The sequence below is a fragment of the Rhinoderma darwinii genome, chromosome 12 (genome assembly GCF_050947455.1).
Source record: "Rhinoderma darwinii isolate aRhiDar2 chromosome 12, aRhiDar2.hap1, whole genome shotgun sequence".
NCBI classification, from domain to species: Eukaryota; Metazoa; Chordata; class Amphibia; order Anura; family Rhinodermatidae; genus Rhinoderma; species Rhinoderma darwinii.
This window is the reverse complement of record NC_134698.1, coordinates 76,938,227-76,955,049: the sequence shown is the minus strand read 5'-3', so window position 1 is coordinate 76,955,049 and position 16,823 is coordinate 76,938,227. Positions and strand designations below refer to the sequence as shown.

At 46.2% G+C, this 16,823-nt stretch overlaps 2 protein-coding genes across 11 annotated transcripts in view; one reads left to right on the top strand and one right to left on the bottom strand.

Moving 5' to 3' along the window:
• The window catches only part of BMP4 (bone morphogenetic protein 4), a 272,912-nt gene extending 269,704 nt beyond the window's left edge, over nucleotides 1-3,208 (bottom strand). Inside the window, exon 1 of one of the 2 annotated variants that reach the window (XM_075844154.1) lies at nucleotides 3,147-3,208. The gene's annotated coding sequence lies outside the window, so the exon portion shown is untranslated. The remainder of the gene's footprint in view (nucleotides 1-3,146) is intronic. The other variant, XM_075844155.1, reaches the window with a different exon arrangement.
• A 123-nt stretch (nucleotides 3,209-3,331) lies between these two features.
• CDKN3 (cyclin dependent kinase inhibitor 3) lies at nucleotides 3,332-15,432 on the top strand. 9 transcript variants are annotated; one of them, XM_075844168.1, is made up of 8 exons: nucleotides 3,332-3,652; nucleotides 5,459-5,564; nucleotides 10,037-10,092; nucleotides 10,427-10,471; nucleotides 11,306-11,528; nucleotides 12,898-12,929; nucleotides 13,647-13,750; nucleotides 15,124-15,432. In XM_075844168.1, the coding sequence occupies exons 2-8, from the start codon at nucleotides 5,491-5,493 to the stop codon at nucleotides 15,205-15,207; spliced, it is 618 nt and encodes a 205-aa protein (XP_075700283.1). In that variant the 5' UTR covers nucleotides 3,332-3,652; nucleotides 5,459-5,490; the 3' UTR covers nucleotides 15,208-15,432. The 9 variants fall into 9 exon arrangements, with proteins under 9 accessions (XP_075700283.1, XP_075700279.1, XP_075700278.1 ...); XM_075844164.1 differs by having other exon boundaries at nucleotides 3,334-3,587; nucleotides 5,447-5,564; XM_075844163.1 differs by having other exon boundaries at nucleotides 3,572-3,652; nucleotides 5,447-5,564.
• The last annotated feature ends 1,391 nt before the right edge of the window (nucleotides 15,433-16,823 follow it).

The following is a 16,823-nucleotide window of genomic DNA, read 5'->3' as shown; positions in this document are numbered from 1 at the left end:
CGCCACACGCACCATATACAGCCTTAGTGTATGTTCACACGGCTTATTTTCGGCTGTTTTTCCACGTAAAAAAACGCCCGTGATAAAGAAGTGCATGTCACTTCTTGAGCCATTTTTCATTGACTCTATAGAAAAACAGCTCCAAAAACGGCCAAGTGAAAAACGCGAGTTGCTACAAAAATGGCTCCGTATTTTCAGACTTTTTTTGCAAAGCGTGTAAACCTACCCTTCCTGGAATAAATGTAAGGCTCGTACCAAGACTAATAGGGGTTTTCTTCGTGATTTTCTACCTACATATCTTGCAGAATTTATTTGGAGAGATCGGTTCGGCAAAGACGCATTTAAGGGCCTATTCACATCAGCGTTGGTTTCCCATTTATAGGTTATGTTGCAGCTTTCTGTCGGGGGAACCCATAGACGGAAATCTAAAAGCAAACTAAAGCTTCCGTTTGCATTACTATTGATTTCAATGGGAATGCTTCAGTTTGCCTTGGTTTCCGTTTGTTTCTGTTCCGTAAGGTTTCCGTTTTTTGCGGAAACAATAGTGGACGACTACGCTATTGTTTCCACTAAAAAAATGGAAACCTTACAAAACGGAACCTAACGGAAACCATTTGCAACAGAAGCATTACCATTGAAATCAATGGTAAGGCAAACAGAAGATATGGTTTCCATTTGCCGTTCCTCCGATGGAAAGGTATAACGAAGCACATGAACGTAAGGCTGGGTTCACACACCCTATTTACGGACGTAATTCGGGCATTTTAACCCCGAAATATGGCTGTCAAAAGACGGCGCGTAAAAATGACGCCCGCGTTAAAGAAGTGCCTGTCACTTCTTGAGACATAATTGGACACAGCCAAAAAATGGCTGCAACATGCCATTACGTCTGAAATTCAGGAGCGGTTTTCTCCTGAAAACAGCTCCGTAATTTCAGCCGTAATGGAGGCTAAGGGTGACGCTAACATGAGCACACCCTAAGGCTACATTCACATGAACGTGGCCAACCTCGGATGTGAAAAACTGCCGTCTTTCACATCCGAGGAGCATCCGTGCGGGACACATTATCATACATCCCCCATAGACTAGAGTCTATAGAGTGATGCGTGATACGCAGGAAAATAGGACATGCCCTATTTTTTTTCACAGAGCCGTCACACCCTCCATTGAAACAACAGTCGTGTGTACGGCCCCATTGAAATACATGATTCCGTGTGACGGCCGTTGTTTTAACGGCCGTCACACAGACGAGATACACACTCGTCTGTATGAGCCCTTAGGGCTAGTTCACACTGAGTTTTGTGGTGCGGTTTTTGAAGCGGAAACCACGTTGGAAACCGCTCAAAAAAAGCCTTCTATTGACTTCAATGGGAGGTGAAGGTGTTTTTTTTTCCATGAGCAAAAAAAAAACTGCTTGGGGAAAAAAGAAGCGACATGCCCTTTCTTCAGGCGTCTCTGACCTTCCATTGACATCAATGGGAGGCAGAGAAAGCCGTTTTGCTGCGTTTTTTTGCCCGCGGCGCTCAATTGCTGCGGCTAAAAAACACTGCAAAGAGAGTGCAGGCAGGTTAAAATCTGCCTCAAAATTCCTGAAGGACCAAACACTTTGTTCTGTATATTGCAGAGCAGTTTCCGGTTTAGGATTATGCAATGTGATTATGTTTATAAATAAATTGTTAGCACTAAAAATATTGACAGGGGACATATACTTTATTTGTGTTAACAACATTTGTGTCAAGTAAAGTTTATGTCCTAGGGGGACATAATCTTCACATAGGGTATGTTCACACAGTTTTTTTGCATGCAGAAAATTCAGCCTCAGAATTCCGTCTCGAGGCAGATTTTGATCTGCCTGTACGCCGTTTGCCGCGTTTTTCGTCATTCAGCGCCGCTGGCAAAAACGCCACAAAAAACATCCCATTGATGTCAATGGGAGGTCAGAGACGTAAATGCCCCCGCCTCATTGAAATCAATGGGAGGTGGTTTAGACTGTTTTCCAACGCGGTTTCCGCGTCCAAAAAAAATGCAGTGTGAACTGGCCCAAAAGGTCTGGGCTACGAGTAAACGTTTTGCAGCGCAAGCGATTAAGTTTAACTATGAAGTGACTGCTGCTATCCAAGACAGTACATGCAACTCTATGTATTCCTTCGGCTACAACTCAATAGTTAAAATCAATCAGTTGCGAAGCAAAAAGTCTCAGTGTAGCCCATGCCTTAGGGTAAGTTTACATTTCTGACCATGCCGGTTTACAGTGAAAAAGAGTAGAGAGCGCACGGTCGAAAACCGCGCTAATTTGAGGTAAAACCTCATACAGTTCTTGATGCAAGTTTTCACCACTTGTAGTGCGGCTGTCCGAACTCTCCGCGGTTCAAGTAAACCCGACTTAACTTACCAATCAGCCCTATGGTGATCTAAGTTGATCCACAGAGAGTCCAGGTTTTACAGCCGTAATACAGACGTGGAAATACAGTTACATGGCCACCATCGGAATGAAATCTAGGGCCCTGTTCACACAGAGCTTTTTGCAGGCAGAAAAATCTGCCTCAAAATTCCAGATTTTGCTCTGCCTGCACGTCGTTTGCCGCATTTTTCACCCACGGCCATTGAGCACCGCAAGCAAAAACGCAGCGAAAAGCGCTTTCTCTGCCTCCCATTGAGGTCAATGGGTGTTCAGAGACATAAACGCCCAAAAATAGGGCATGTCGCTTTTTCCCGCGAGCCAGTTTTACCTCTCGTGGGGAAAAAAAAAAAAAAAGCCTCTGCCTCCCATTGAAATCAATGGGAGGCGTTTTCGGCCGTTTTCCGCATCAAAAAACCTCTGTGTGAACAGGGCCTAGTATTTTACCCATAAGACAGATTCAGGGTGTGCGCCGAGAGGATAAATCTGGCACACAGAGGAGGGGGGAGAGACTGACGCACCGTATGAATATTAATGCGGTTCTCCATTAATAATAATAATAATAATAATAATAATAATAAATGTCCTCTGCTCGCTCATTCACTTCAATGATTGTGGGGAAAGCAATAGAAAAAACACACAAAAACAACACTCAACTGAATAAAACTAACGTGTATAGGTGTGTGTGTGTAATATATATATAAAAAAATGGACGGTCCTCTGGCCATTCCTGACACTCTAAACACACCTTACACACAACACAGCAGCAGCTCAACTCTCGAACCACCTACACACAGCTGACGAGCAAACTTGCGCAGTTACCTCAGATCGACGTGCCTTCTGCGTCATGACGTTTCTGCAGCCAACCAATCAAAAGACGCCTTAGCGGCTCCGTATGCTCCACTGAGTACATAAACGCCATATTAACTACTGGCTCCACCACTGCAGTCTTTACAGATAGGCTGTAATAGTGTTAGACAATGGTTAAATGTGGCCGTAAGGGTAATAAATAGTAGTGGCCTCGATGTAGGAGCAGATGTTTTTACGTTTTGTTTATGAGGGAAGTCCTTCGCATGCCCTTATCTGGAACGGCTGTCTGAGGCAGGGAGGTGATTGGACGAGGGAAGCAGCGGGAAATTGAACGACATGTCAATTACATCACGTGATTTGCTGCCTTGATCCGTTTGCCGTAAGCCGCGTTCCTCTTGTTTGCTGTGCGAGTACCAGCGTCTGTTGGTTTCTACTCAGATAACGGTGCTTGATTAGTATATTGTTTGCTGATTCGTGGCTGTCGGTTTTGTCAGTGCCTTCTGATGTCTTAGAGAGACGCTTGTACGTGTAGGTCGCTTGTTCCCTGTTATCAGCCATTTCTGGGGTTGACTAATATTCTTCATTGAGATGACTGACACCCCCACCCCCCATCACTAATTTATCTGTAAGTCTGATGACCTACAGAAACCTTTATTTAAGGGAACCAGCTTTGTCTTGCAGCAACCGCTTGTGTGAGTAGGAAATGAGAACAGGTTTATAGTTTCTTGATGTAAACATGAGTTTCCATTCACTGACTGCAAACGGGGATCTTGAAAGATCAGAGTGCAAATTACATTAGAATGTTACCTGTGACCCTTTCCACGCATACGTGTTCCAGGGCGGACAGCTGTTGCAAAAAATAGCTCTCGCTTTTCAGCACCTATTAAATATATGCTGCATCCGTTCCTCTACGCCCTGAAGATACGGCCCCACGTAGCGACGGCCGTTTGCAGTGGGCAGGTTCTCAAACAGCTTGTTCAGGTAAACACCAATTTTACCCGCAAAACCGTGCCGCTATTAACAGTCAATCGTTATGGCTGCATGATTTTGTGTGTAAAACTGCTGTTTACCTGCAAAATTGTGCAGCCGAAATACAAGCCGGTACCAAATCTGCAGAGAAAACGCGCATAAATTGACCTGCGGTATCGACTTCCCCTATTAAGTTCAATAAGAAAGTCAAAACCTGTAATTTTTGCTGCAAAAAAACTGTGACTCTGCAGTAAAAATAAAGTAGGAAAAAAAAAGGTCATACTTACCTTCCTGGCGTAGTCATAGCGACAGCTCCTTGTTCCCCGGATGTTCTCCACACTGCTGGTATTACCTATAATCCCATGTGACTGCTACAGCCAATCAGGCTGCAGTGGTCACATAGGATGCAGCATCACCGTAGGACACGGTAACACAGAGAACATACGTGGCAACACCAGAAAGGTAAGTATGACATTTTCTAATTTTATTTTTTTTCTAATCGTCTATGATTCCCTGCAGCGGCGAATATATAGCCAATATAAATCTGCACCCAATTGCAGGGACTTTAAGACTGAATTCCCTGCGGGTTCTGTGTCGGATTTGCTGCAGAGATTTCCGCATCAAATCCGCCCTGTGAGAACAATACCGCAAAAGAACGGTCTTCCAAATGAGTCAATTCCCATTTTTAATTGGGGACGGCTGGAATATTTTAAGGGGGTTTTCTTATTACAGATGTTGATGGAATATTGCTAGGTGTCCAAATGGCGTATGGAATGGTAAAGGACATAATGTAGTGGCAGACGCTATACCTCTGTCTGCTATTGGCTTTCACTGGAGGATGCATGGTTGGCGGTTGACTATAATGGGCCAACCATGCTGCCTCTGCAGAAAGCGAGTGGAGAGAAGAAGTGTCACAGCGTTTTCCTAGCGTGGCTGCCACTTTCTTCTAGCAATTGGCGGGGGTTACAACGCTCGTACCCCTGCCGATCCTAGAGATATGCCATCAATGTCTGTCCTGACATTAATGGGGTTGTCCCACAAATAACATTCATCACCTATAAATGTATGATCGCTGCGGGACTGACCCAGGTCCGATCACGAGGGTCCGCTATATTCATTCTCTATGATACTGACGGAAATAGCCGAGTCTGACTCGCAGTGATCATACATTCATCTATTTAGAATGCTATTACATTTTGGGGTTTAGTTTGCTTTTCAGTGTCCTCCATTCTCCATTTATGTATGCTGTAAGTAATCATTTTAATTTAGTTGTCATTACAGAATGTAAAGTGTTGTCTCTTGAGATTGGCAGAATGAACAAAAATGAATTTGACTCTTCAGATGAGGAAACATCAGAAAAAGAACAAACACCCTTTGAATTGTCTTGGTAAGTCCATTATTGCCTTACAAATTGCCATGGTCCTACCACTACTGTGGTTACTCTTAGAATCATTTGGTGGTAGTGTTTGAAATTTTTAGCTGTGAGAGGACTTTTATATAGCATTTCCATTCCAATATAAAGTCGAACTAAAGCGGATGTGTCAGCTCTCCTATGTGGTGTAGTATAGAGGAGCTGTCAGCTCTCCTGTGTGGTGTAGTATAGAGGACCTGTCAGCTCTCCTGTGTGGTGTAGTATAGAGGATCTGTCAGCTCTCCTGTGTGGTGTAGTATAGAGGACCTGTCAGCTCTCCTGTGTGGTGTGGTGTAGTATAAGGGAGCTGTCAGCTCTCCTGTGTGGTGTAGTATAGAGGAGCTGTCAGCTCTCCTGTGTGGTGTAGTATAGAGGACCTGTCAGCTCTCCTGTGTGGTGTAGTATAGAGGATCTGTCAGCTCTCCTGTGTGGTGTAGTATAGAGGAGCTGTCAGCTCTCCTGTGTGGTGTATTATAGAGGACCTGTCGGCTCTCCTGTGTGGTGTAGTATAGAGGAGCTGTCAGCTCTCCTGTGTGGTGTATTATAGAGGATCTGTCAGCTCTCCTGTGTGGTGTAGTATAGAGGAGCGGTCAGCTCTCCTGTGTGGTGTAGTATAGAGGAGTTGTCGGATCTCCTGTGTGGTGCAGTATGGAGGAGCTGTCGGCTCTCCTGTGTGGTGCAGTATGGAGGAGCCGTCGGCTCTCCTGTGTGGTGCAGTATAGAGGAGCGGTCAGCTCTCCTGTGTGGTGTAGTATAGAGGAGTTGTCGGATCTCCTGTGTGGTGTAGTATAGAGGAGCGGTCAGCTCTCCTGTGTGGTGTAGTATAGAGGAGGTGTCAGTTCTCCTGTGTGGTGTAGTATAGAGGAGCTGTCAGTTCTCCTGTGTGGTGTAGTATAGAGGAGCTGTCAGCTCTCCTGTGTGGTGTAGTATAGAGGAGGTGTCAGTTCTCCTGTGTGGTGTAGTATAGAGGAGCTGTCAGTTCTCCTGTGTGGTGTAGTATAGAGGAGCTGTCAGCTCTCCTGTGTGGTGTAGTATAGAGGAGAGGTCAGCTCTCCTGTGTGGTGTAGTATAGAGGAGAGGTCAGCTCTCCTGTGTGGTGTAGTATGGAGGAGTTGTCGGATCTCCTGTGTGGTGCAGTATGGAGGATCCGTCGGCTCTCCTGTGTGGTGCAGTATGGAGGAGCCGTCGGCTCTCCTGTGTGGTGCAGTATAGAGGAGCGGTCAGCTCTCCTGTGTGGTGTAGTATAGAGGAGTTGTCGGATCTCCTGTGTGGTGTAGTATAGAGGAGCTGTCGGCTCTCCTGTGTGGTGCAGTATGGAGGATCCGTCGGCTCTCCTGTGTGGTGCAGTATAGAGGATCCGTCGGCTCTCCTGTGTGGTGCAGTATAGAGGAGCCGTCGGCTCTCCTGTGTGGTGCAGTATAGAGGAGCCGTCGGCTCTCCTGTGTGGTGCAGTATAGAGGAGCCGTCGGCTCTCCTGTGTGGTGTAGTATAGAGGATCCGTCGGCTCTCCTGTGTGGTGTAGTATAGAGGATCCGTCGGCTCTCCTGTTTGTTGTAGTATAGAGGATCCGTCGGCTCTCCTGTGTGGTGCAGTATAGAGGATCCGTCGGCTCTCCTGTGTGGTGCAGTATAGAGGATCCGTCGGCTCTCCTGTGTGGTGCAGTATAGAGGATCCGTCGGCTCTCCTGTGTGGTGTAGTATAGAGGATCCGTCGGCTCTCCTGTGTGGTGTAGTATAGAGGATCCGTCGGCTCTCCTGTGTGGTGTAGTATGGAGGATCCGTCGGCTCTCCTGTGTGGTGTGGTGTAGTATGGAGGATCCGTCGGCTCTCCTGTGTGGTGTAGTATGGAGGATCCGTCGGCTCTCCTGTGTGGTGTAGTATGGAGGATCCGTCGGCTCTCCTGTGTGGTGTAGTATGGAGGATCCGTCGGCTCTCCTGTGTGGTGTAGTATGGAGGATCCGTCGGCTCTCCTGTGTGGTGTAGTATGGAGGATCCGTCGGCTCTCCTGTGTGGTGTAGTATGGAGGATCCGTCGGCTCTCCTGTGTGGTGTAGTATGGAGGATCCGTCGGCTCTCCTGTGTGGTGTAGTATGGAGGATCCGTCGGCTCTCCTGTGTGGTGTAGTATGGAGGATCCGTCGGCTCTCCTGTGTGGTGCAGTATGGAGGATCCGTCGGCTCTCCTGTGTGGTGCAGTATGGAGGATCCGTCGGCTCTCCTGTGTGGTGCAGTATGGAGGATCCGTCGGCTCTCCTGTGTGGTGCAGTATGGAGGATCCGTCGGCTCTCCTGTCGGCTCTCCTGTGTGGTGCAGTATGGAGGATCCGTCGGCTCTGCTGTGAGGTGCAGTATGGAGGAGCCGTCGGCTCTCCTGTGTGGTGCAGTATGGAGGAGCCGTCGGCTCTCCTGTGTGGTGCAGTATGGAGGAGCCGTCGGCCCTCCTGTGTGGTGCAGTATGGAGGAGCCGTCGGCCCTCCTGTGTGGTGCAGTATGGAGGAGCCGTCGGCCCTCCTGTGTGGTGCAGTATGGAGGAGCCGTCGGCCCTCCTGTGTGGTGCAGTATGGAGGAGCCGTCGGCCCTCCTGTGTGGTGCAGTATGGAGGAGCCGTCGGCCCTCCTGTGTGGTGCAGTATGGAGGAGCCGTCGGCCCTCCTGTGTGGTGCAGTATGGAGGAGCCGTCGGCCCTCCTGTGTGGTGCAGTATGGAGGAGCCGTCGGCCCTCCTGTGTGGTGCAGTATGGAGGAGCCGTCGGCCCTCCTGTGTGGTGCAGTATGGAGGAGCCGTCGGCCCTCCTGTGTGGTGCAGTATGGAGGAGCCGTCGGCCCTCCTGTGTGGTGCAGTATGGAGGAGCCGTCGGCCCTCCTGTGTGGTGCAGTATGGAGGAGCCGTCGGCCCTCCTGTGTGGTGCAGTATGGAGGAGCCGTCGGCCCTCCTGTGTGGTGCAGTATGGAGGAGCCGTCGGCCCTCCTGTGTGGTGCAGTATGGAGGAGCCGTCGGCCCTCCTGTGTGGTGCAGTATGGAGGAGCCGTCGGCCCTCCTGTGTGGTGCAGTATGGAGGAGCCGTCGGCCCTCCTGTGTGGTGCAGTATGGAGGAGCCGTCGGCCCTCCTGTGTGGTGCAGTATGGAGGAGCCGTCGGCCCTCCTGTGTGGTGCAGTATGGAGGAGCCGTCGGCCCTCCTGTGTGGTGCAGTATGGAGGAGCCGTCGGCCCTCCTGTGTGGTGCAGTATGGAGGAGCCGTCGGCCCTCCTGTGTGGTGCAGTATGGAGGAGCCGTCGGCCCTCCTGTGTGGTGCAGTATGGAGGAGCCGTCGGCCCTCCTGTGTGGTGCAGTATGGAGGAGCCGTCGGCCCTCCTGTGTGGTGCAGTATGGAGGAGCCGTCGGCCCTCCTGTGTGGTGCAGTATGGAGGAGCCGTCGGCCCTCCTGTGTGGTGCAGTATGGAGGAGCCGTCGGCCCTCCTGTGTGGTGCAGTATGGAGGAGCCGTCGGCCCTCCTGTGTGGTGCAGTATGGAGGAGCCGTCGGCCCTCCTGTGTGGTGCAGTATAGAGGAGCCGTCGGCCCTCCTGTGTGGTGCAGTATAGAGGAGCCGTCGGCCCTCCTGTGTGGTGCAGTATAGAGGAGCCGTCGGCCCTCCTGTGTGGTGCAGTATAGAGGAGCCGTCGGCCCTCCTGTGTGGTGCAGTATAGAGGAGCCGTCGGCCCTCCTGTGTGGTGCAGTATAGAGGAGCCGTCGGCCCTCCTGTGTGGTGCAGTATAGAGGAGCCGTCGGCCCTCCTGTGTGGTGCAGTATAGAGGAGCCGTCGGCCCTCCTGTGTGGTGCAGTATAGAGGAGCCGTCGGCCCTCCTGTGTGGTGCAGTATAGAGGAGCCGTCGGCCCTCCTGTGTGGTGCAGTATAGAGGAGCCGTCGGCCCTCCTGTGTGGTGCAGTATAGAGGAGCCGTCGGCCCTCCTGTGTGGTGCAGTATAGAGGAGCCGTCGGCCCTCCTGTGTGGTGCAGTATAGAGGAGCCGTCGGCCCTCCTGTGTGGTGCAGTATAGAGGAGCCGTCGGCCCTCCTGTGTGGTGCAGTATAGAGGAGCCGTCGGCCCTCCTGTGTGGTGCAGTATAGAGGAGCCGTCGGCCCTCCTGTGTGGTGCAGTATAGAGGAGCCGTCGGCCCTCCTGTGTGGTGCAGTATAGAGGAGCCGTCGGCCCTCCTGTGTGGTGCAGTATAGAGGAGCCGTCGGCCCTCCTGTGTGGTGCAGTATAGAGGAGCTGTCGGCCCTCCTGTGTGGTGTAGTATAGAGGAGCTGTCGGCCCTCCTGTGTGGTGTAGTATAGAGGAGCTGTCGGCCCTCCTGACGTGTTTTAGTAAATACTTGCGTTCCGCATAAAAGAACAATATTATGATCATCCATGTCTATATAAAACATTGTTTTAATATGTTTTGCTCACTAAATGCTTTTGCTTTCTCCTGTAGGCTCAGCCTAGAGCCAGTACATTATGCTCATATATTAGGAATCAGCGCTCTTCCAGGTATGTATCTTGTATCTATTGCAAAACTGTACAAGTTCATAAATGTAAGGCTCTATTCGCATTGGCAGTCCTCCCTTCTTCTGAAGGGTTCCGTTGCTTTTTAATGACAAGGATAGGGCAGGCCGCCTAAAATAAAGAATACCTGACTGTTTTATATATGCAAAAAATTAATCTGTCATGGCTCTGTTATTAACAGAATCCATCATTCTAGTGTGAACAGAGCCTTATTAGAGTCACACCTTTTGAGTTCTTAATAACAAGCAGTTAAATGCTTTGGATGACAAATGAGTATCCCAAAAATGAACATTTAGAAATTCCCCCTTTGTGATTCCAGGGTGCAAGTTTAAAAACATCCGGAGGAACCTTCTTCAAAATGTAGGTAAGTACACGATGGGACGTTGCACAAAATATTTATTCTTTTAAAGTGTGTAGTTTAGAAAGTATCACACAAATGCAGCAGAACATTTGAGCAGGTTGTGGATTTTATAATTGTGAGAAGTGAAATCCAGTAAATTTTAGAAAACCCTTTTTTTTGATTTGCAGGATATCAGAAAATATATATATGCAGTCTCGAAAAAGTTATCACTAAGGGTATGTTCACACGGCTTATTTTCGGCCGTTTTTCGCTCCGTAAACTGCCGAAAAATCGGAAGCAGAACGCCTCCAAACATCTGTCCATTGATTTCAATGGGTAAAACGGCGTTTTGTTCCGATGGGCCGTTTTTTGTTTTTTTTACGCGGCCGTACAAAAAGGCAGCGAAAATCGCGAGTGGCTTAAAAAAGTCTGAAAATCAGGACCCGTTTTCCCTTGAATACATACAGCTCCATATTTTCAGATGTTTTTGGGTTTCCATGTGAACATACCCGAACAGGTCGCAACCCTGGAAAGCAGTATTTTTCAAGACTGAGAATATAAAAATTTTCATATTTTTGTTTTTTACTTCATGCGCTGTAAAAAAGTTTTTTGAACTCTTGGACACATCACAATAGTGCAAAGCTATAATTGTGCAGCTTTAACGTCTCAATAGCAATTTCGGTAGAAGTCGTCGTTTTGGGAACAAACCGTAGCCACCGATTGCAGCAAAACTCTAAATACGTGCCGTTTGTGCAACGTGGTTAGTGCAAAGCCTTCTGCAGAACCAATGCTGCTTTGTATGAACGTAGCCCAAAACCCTGGTTTCACCTTTTGCATATATTATTTTTCTCATCTTAGAGGAAATAAAGAGACATGAAATCCAGGATGTGTTTATATTCTGCACCATGTGGGAGCTCTCATTTTATCGTGTTCCCACTCTAATACAAGAATATCACAAGCAGGGCTTTGTGGTACATCATTACCCTTTCCTTGACGGAGGTGTTCCAGAACTTGACACCTGCCAAAAAATATTGGGAGACCTTCAGACCTGCATGGACAACAGCAGGAAGGCTTTAATACAGTATGTACCAGACTCCTAAGAGGAAACATTGTGGGAGATTTATTAACTTTGGTAAGGAAAAAGCTTATTCTTTTCCATCTGCCCCCTACTTCCTACTAACCTACCGATTTTGTTAATTAGCAAGTAGTGGGCAGATGGAAGGAAGTTCACTTTTTTTTTTTTCCACACGGGCCAACAATCAGGTGAATGAGCCTTTGTACGAATGCTCCTTCTCGATCGTTGCCCTGTGTAAACATGGCAGCGATCAGCCGATGAACAAGCAATCGCTTGTTCGTCGGCTGATCAAATCTTTTATGCATCCAGTAAAATTGGCGCTCGCTGGCAGCACATTTCCCTATGTAAATAGTGGATGTGCTGCCGACCCGATGCAAAATGTATGGGGACGAATGATCGTATTGATGGAGTAGATAAGCGCCAATCGACATGTTGTACTGTCAATCGGTGTCATTTAACAGGCAGAGTGTCTGCATGGGTTTAAAGAGCTTATGACTGCTGGAGCAGATTACACAAGGTTTGTAGTCCGTAACCATGGAAACACATAGGTATGCTAGGGAGTTACATACACAAAATGATAGGATACTTTTTAATTTAACTATTTCTAAAGGTGCTTAATTTTCTATTTTATGTGAATTGGTGTAATAAAACCAGGTGTACATACCCTTTATTGGCTGCTCCGCTTTGCCCTAGTTTTGACAAATTTTGCCCAAACAGTCATTGTATTTTTCTAATACAATAACCTGTGCCATTGCCTCAGTCTGTATAGAGTAAATGTACAATTCTTGTAATCTTTTTCAAACAGTAGTAGGGAATCTGATTGAATTTAGCACAGTCTGTAATGCTGTTCAGCTCCCTGCACCCACATTTCATTCTATCTAAAATCTCTCGCTAGTGGAGGACGTTGGTTGGCTTTTTTCAGTATACAGGCGCTGTGTTAACCTAATTAGTCTGCAGCCCAGATGATCTCAATTTTGCTTTATCATCTCCTCTACGATTCTTCTTTTTGGATAAAAAATATTTTCCCGATTTATAGACTCTCTCATATGAATCTCTACCTGCGAATGTATTATATATATATTTTTTAAAAGGATCCGTGAATTTAGAAGCTGCTTAAAAGGAGCTTTTATTATCACACACATTTCTGGCGGCTCTGTAAGATAAAGTAGTGATCAGACAGATTTTTTTCTAATAGTATTTTTATAGAAGAGCACCATGTTCAGCTTCTCCCCTGCCTGAAATGGCTGATAAGTGAACTATATGAACTATAGATTGTATTCACTTGCACTGCCAGTGTAATGAAGATAGGCTTTAGAGCAAATAACCAATCTAATGTTTCCATTTCTCCATACTGACTGTTTCTCTTTTCTTGCAGTTGTTATGGTGGCTTGGGCCGCTCGGGTCTTAGTAAGTGCTATGCCTGACAATGTTGCCTAAAAGGTGTTTTCCAGGATTAGAAAAACATGGCTGCTTTCTTCCAAAAACAGAGCCACATTTATCCAGATGCATGTGCTGCAATACAAGAGACAACCCATGGACAGATGTGGCGCTGTTCTGGGAAAAATGTAGTCATGTTTTTCTAATCTTGAACATCCCCTAACAAAATCAACCCCTTTATAAAATGCTAGTTATTAATATTAAAATAACTTTTTTGCAAACAAGCCCACACCATCTGTAAGTTGTTACCGGACATGTAGTAGCATCCTCTGACCTAGGCATTGGGGATGTCATTTTTATATTAGGGAAAGTGTCCCTTACCTTCCAGCAGTTTGTAGTTCCCCTTTCCTTGCCTGCAGACTATCTGTAAATTGTTAGTCACCAGAAAATCAGCCTAAAGTTATACAGAAAATAGAAGGGGAGGAGTGGGATGCAGCTGCATTATCTGTGTCTGAGACGGCATGCTGCGAGAGGGGAGACGTCAGATTGGTTCAGAGCAGAGAACTAGCATCCTATCAGGAAGACCCTGTCCACACAGCAGGCAGAATGAGAAAAAAAAAAAAAAAAGTTTAGACTCCTTGCTAAACTACAGGAGTAATTTTTAACTCCATTGGTACTCTCCATTATGCACTTGTAATAAATTATTATTTAAACCCAAAGTAGTTAATCTGGTTTGTCCTTGTTCAGTTGCAGCATGTCTGTTACTTAGGCTGGATGACAAAATTACACCAGAGGAAGCAATAAATTTGGTTCGGGGTGCACGTGGTCCTGCAGCTGTACAAACCATTAAGGTAAAATTATTTTATACTGTAATTCAAGCATTGTGCCATCTTCATACCCAGCTCTTCTCACACTTATGTCTATCCTAGTGAATTTGGAATTTTTCTAGATTGCTCTATAACTGAATGTATGTGAAAACATGACTGCATCCTCCAAAAACAGATCCGCACTTGTCCACAGGTTGTGTGTGGTATTGCAGCTCAGGCCCATTCACTTCAATAGAGGTGAGCTGCAATACCAGACACAACCATAGACTGGAGCAGCCAGGTTTCTTTTAATCCTGGACAACCTCCTTTTAAACACCTATGACCTAAGGTCTTTATTTTAGTTGAAGTTGAAATTGTAAATACACACTGTGCAGATGAGATTTGTTCCTTTTGTATACTGGGGTGGAAAAAAGCTTTTAGATCTTACATTTCGATGTTGTTTTGTACCAGTTCCGAGTTGTACGGAGTCATAATATCCACCCGTAGACGTCCATTCCCTTTTTGATATCATACAGAAAAAAATATTCTGACATTGGATGCCCTGTTACAGAGATAGGCCCCATGCACACGACCGTTGAAAACCTCCGTAATTGCGGTGCGCAAAAATGGACCCATTCACTTCCATTGAACGCGGACACCTTTTCCGTAGCGCTACGGATGGGTGTCCGTGCCGCAGAAATGTTCCGAAAATGATAGAACATGTCCGTTATTTTGCGGGCCGTGCGCCCATACTTTGTATGGGAGCACAACCCGAAAATGCAAGTGGCGGCCGGCCGTGCCCGCAATCGCGGGCACGGTCGTGTGCATGGGGCCATAGTCTTCCCTAGAGAGACAATGCTTCTGAGGACCGTATCTCCACCACACAGTGGTATATGGGACTCTGCATGGAGCCTAATAAGCATAAATGCGGATGTCAACAGATCATTCTCACAGATTATAAAGATTTAGCTAGTGACATCAGGGATGTAAGTAGTTAACTCTGCAGCTAATCAGAACTTGTTGTCAACTCAAATGTTTTTCCGGCATCTGAATTGCAGAGATTTTTGGTCTCTTTGGTTCTGGTGATTTGTGCATGTAAACATAGGCATAAGTGTCATGTGTGAACTCTGCACATTGTGAACTTTTATTTTTAGGTGGCGCGTGTCTTTATCTCGTGGCTCTTTTTGGTACAGACATTTAGCCACAACTATGTATTTGACACAATGTCACTCTTTCATGCAATATTGCAGCTCCCATCCGTGTAATATATTGTAATATATGGGGCGGGTTGGGGTATGTATAACATGACTTTATTTGTGTAAGTAGAAAGTGTGAAAGCTGATGCAGAAGCTAAAGGGTTAATTAACTAATAATCCAGCTTGCTAAATGGTCTAAATCATAGTTTTCTGTTCTTCCAGCAATATAATTTTGTTAACGAATTCCGTGAAAACGTGTCCCGCTGTCATCCATCTGAAGAAACCAGACTATTCCTGTCTAGGTGACGGCACCACAAATATTCCCCAATTTCTTCACTTCCTATCGTACCCTGTATCGGGGATGAAAACAGTCGTCCCTGTTTTTTTTTTTTTCTTGTATATAACTATTGGGTGTTCCCATTTCTGCTTGTCAGTTCCTGCAGAAATAAACTCATCCTTAAGAAAATGTAAAAATTGTAACTGAGGTTGTGGTTAAAATGTAAACAGTTAATAAATATTTTCAAAAATAAAGTTACCGTCGCCCAACTATTACAATTGTCTACTCACAATATCAACTATCCCAGCGCTCTACTCTCCTTTCTATCAGCCTCTTGTTCTTGCTGGAGGCAAAACCAGATCCGATCACCTTATGGATCAAATACAATTTTAATTGATACTACAAAAAATGTGCAAACACAGGATGTAAATAAAGTTGTTGAACATGTTACATGTTCAGGTCTCTCCTTTTAATGGTATATTATATTGCATTGTTGTATTGTTCGGAACTAGAAAAAAGGCATTTGGGGTGTTATGTCTTGGAAACGTGAGGCATGCATCTAAAGCAATATAAATAATAAGACATAATGAAATTAGCTATACAAGTCAGGTGTTTCACAGCAGCCACAAAATAGAAAAGGTGTTTAGAAGGGAGGAAAATAATCACACGGGTAGAACTGTATCCATTGTGACAGAGGAAACCTAAGGGTATGTGCACACACTAATTACGTCCGTAATTGACGGACGTATTTCGGCCGCAAGTAGTGGACTGAACACAGTGCAGGGAGCCGGGCTCCTAGCATCATACTTATGTACGATGCTAGGAGTCCCTGCCTCTCCGTGGAACTACTGTCCCGTACTGAAAACATGATTACAGTACGGGACAGTTGTCCTGCAGAGAGGCAGGGACTCCTAGCGTCGTACATAAGTATCATGCTAGGAGCCCGGCTCCCTGCACTGTGTTCGGTCCGGGACTTGCGGCCGAAATACGTCCGTGAATTACGGACGTAATTAGTGTGTGTGCACATACCCTAAACAAGCAAGTCCAACCACACCGATGCTTGGTGTAAGGTCAGCATGGGTACAACGAATGACATGATAGAAATCAATGATGTCTTCACACATTGCAGAATTTGGTGAAGAAAATCCACAGATAATTCCGCAGGTAAAATCTGCACATAATAATGCATTTTTTTGATGCAGAAATAGATGCATTTTTAGGGCTTGTCCACACGTAGCAGAATTGCTGCGTATTTTTCTATCCGGAATTGCGGACTGAAAACACACAGCAGAATACAGTAGCAGCAAAGTGGGTGAGATTTAACAAATCTCATCCACACGCTGCATAAAAAATGTGATCAGAAATTGAGCTGCGGTGCGTATCTTTCATACCAATATCAATTCCTGTTGCGGAAAGTGACTGAATTGCTGCGTTTTTCAGAGGAAATGTCACCATCTCCCATCAAGAAAAAATGCAGCAAAATCGGCACCATTTTCTACAGTGAAAAACGCAGAAAACTGTGTGGACAAGCCCTTATGCTGCAAATTTGTGCGATTGTTTGTTTTTTTTAAACTAGTCTGATGCAATTCGCAAGTGGAAAAGATACACCGACATGCTGCGGATTTTAAAATACGCAGCATGTCCA

Bases quoted from the DNA above. Each gene is read 5' to 3' on its own strand.
- CDKN3 (XM_075844160.1), top strand. From the start codon at position 3,843: ATGACCTACAGAAACCTTTATTTAAGGGAACCAGCTTTGTCTTGCAGC. The intron at 10,472-11,305 runs GTAAGTACACGA...TTCTCATCTTAG, and splicing joins GAACCTTCTTCAAAATGTAG to AGGAAATAAAGAGACATGAA. The intron at 11,529-12,897 runs GTATGTACCAGA...CTTTTCTTGCAG, and splicing joins AGCAGGAAGGCTTTAATACA to TTGTTATGGTGGCTTGGGCC.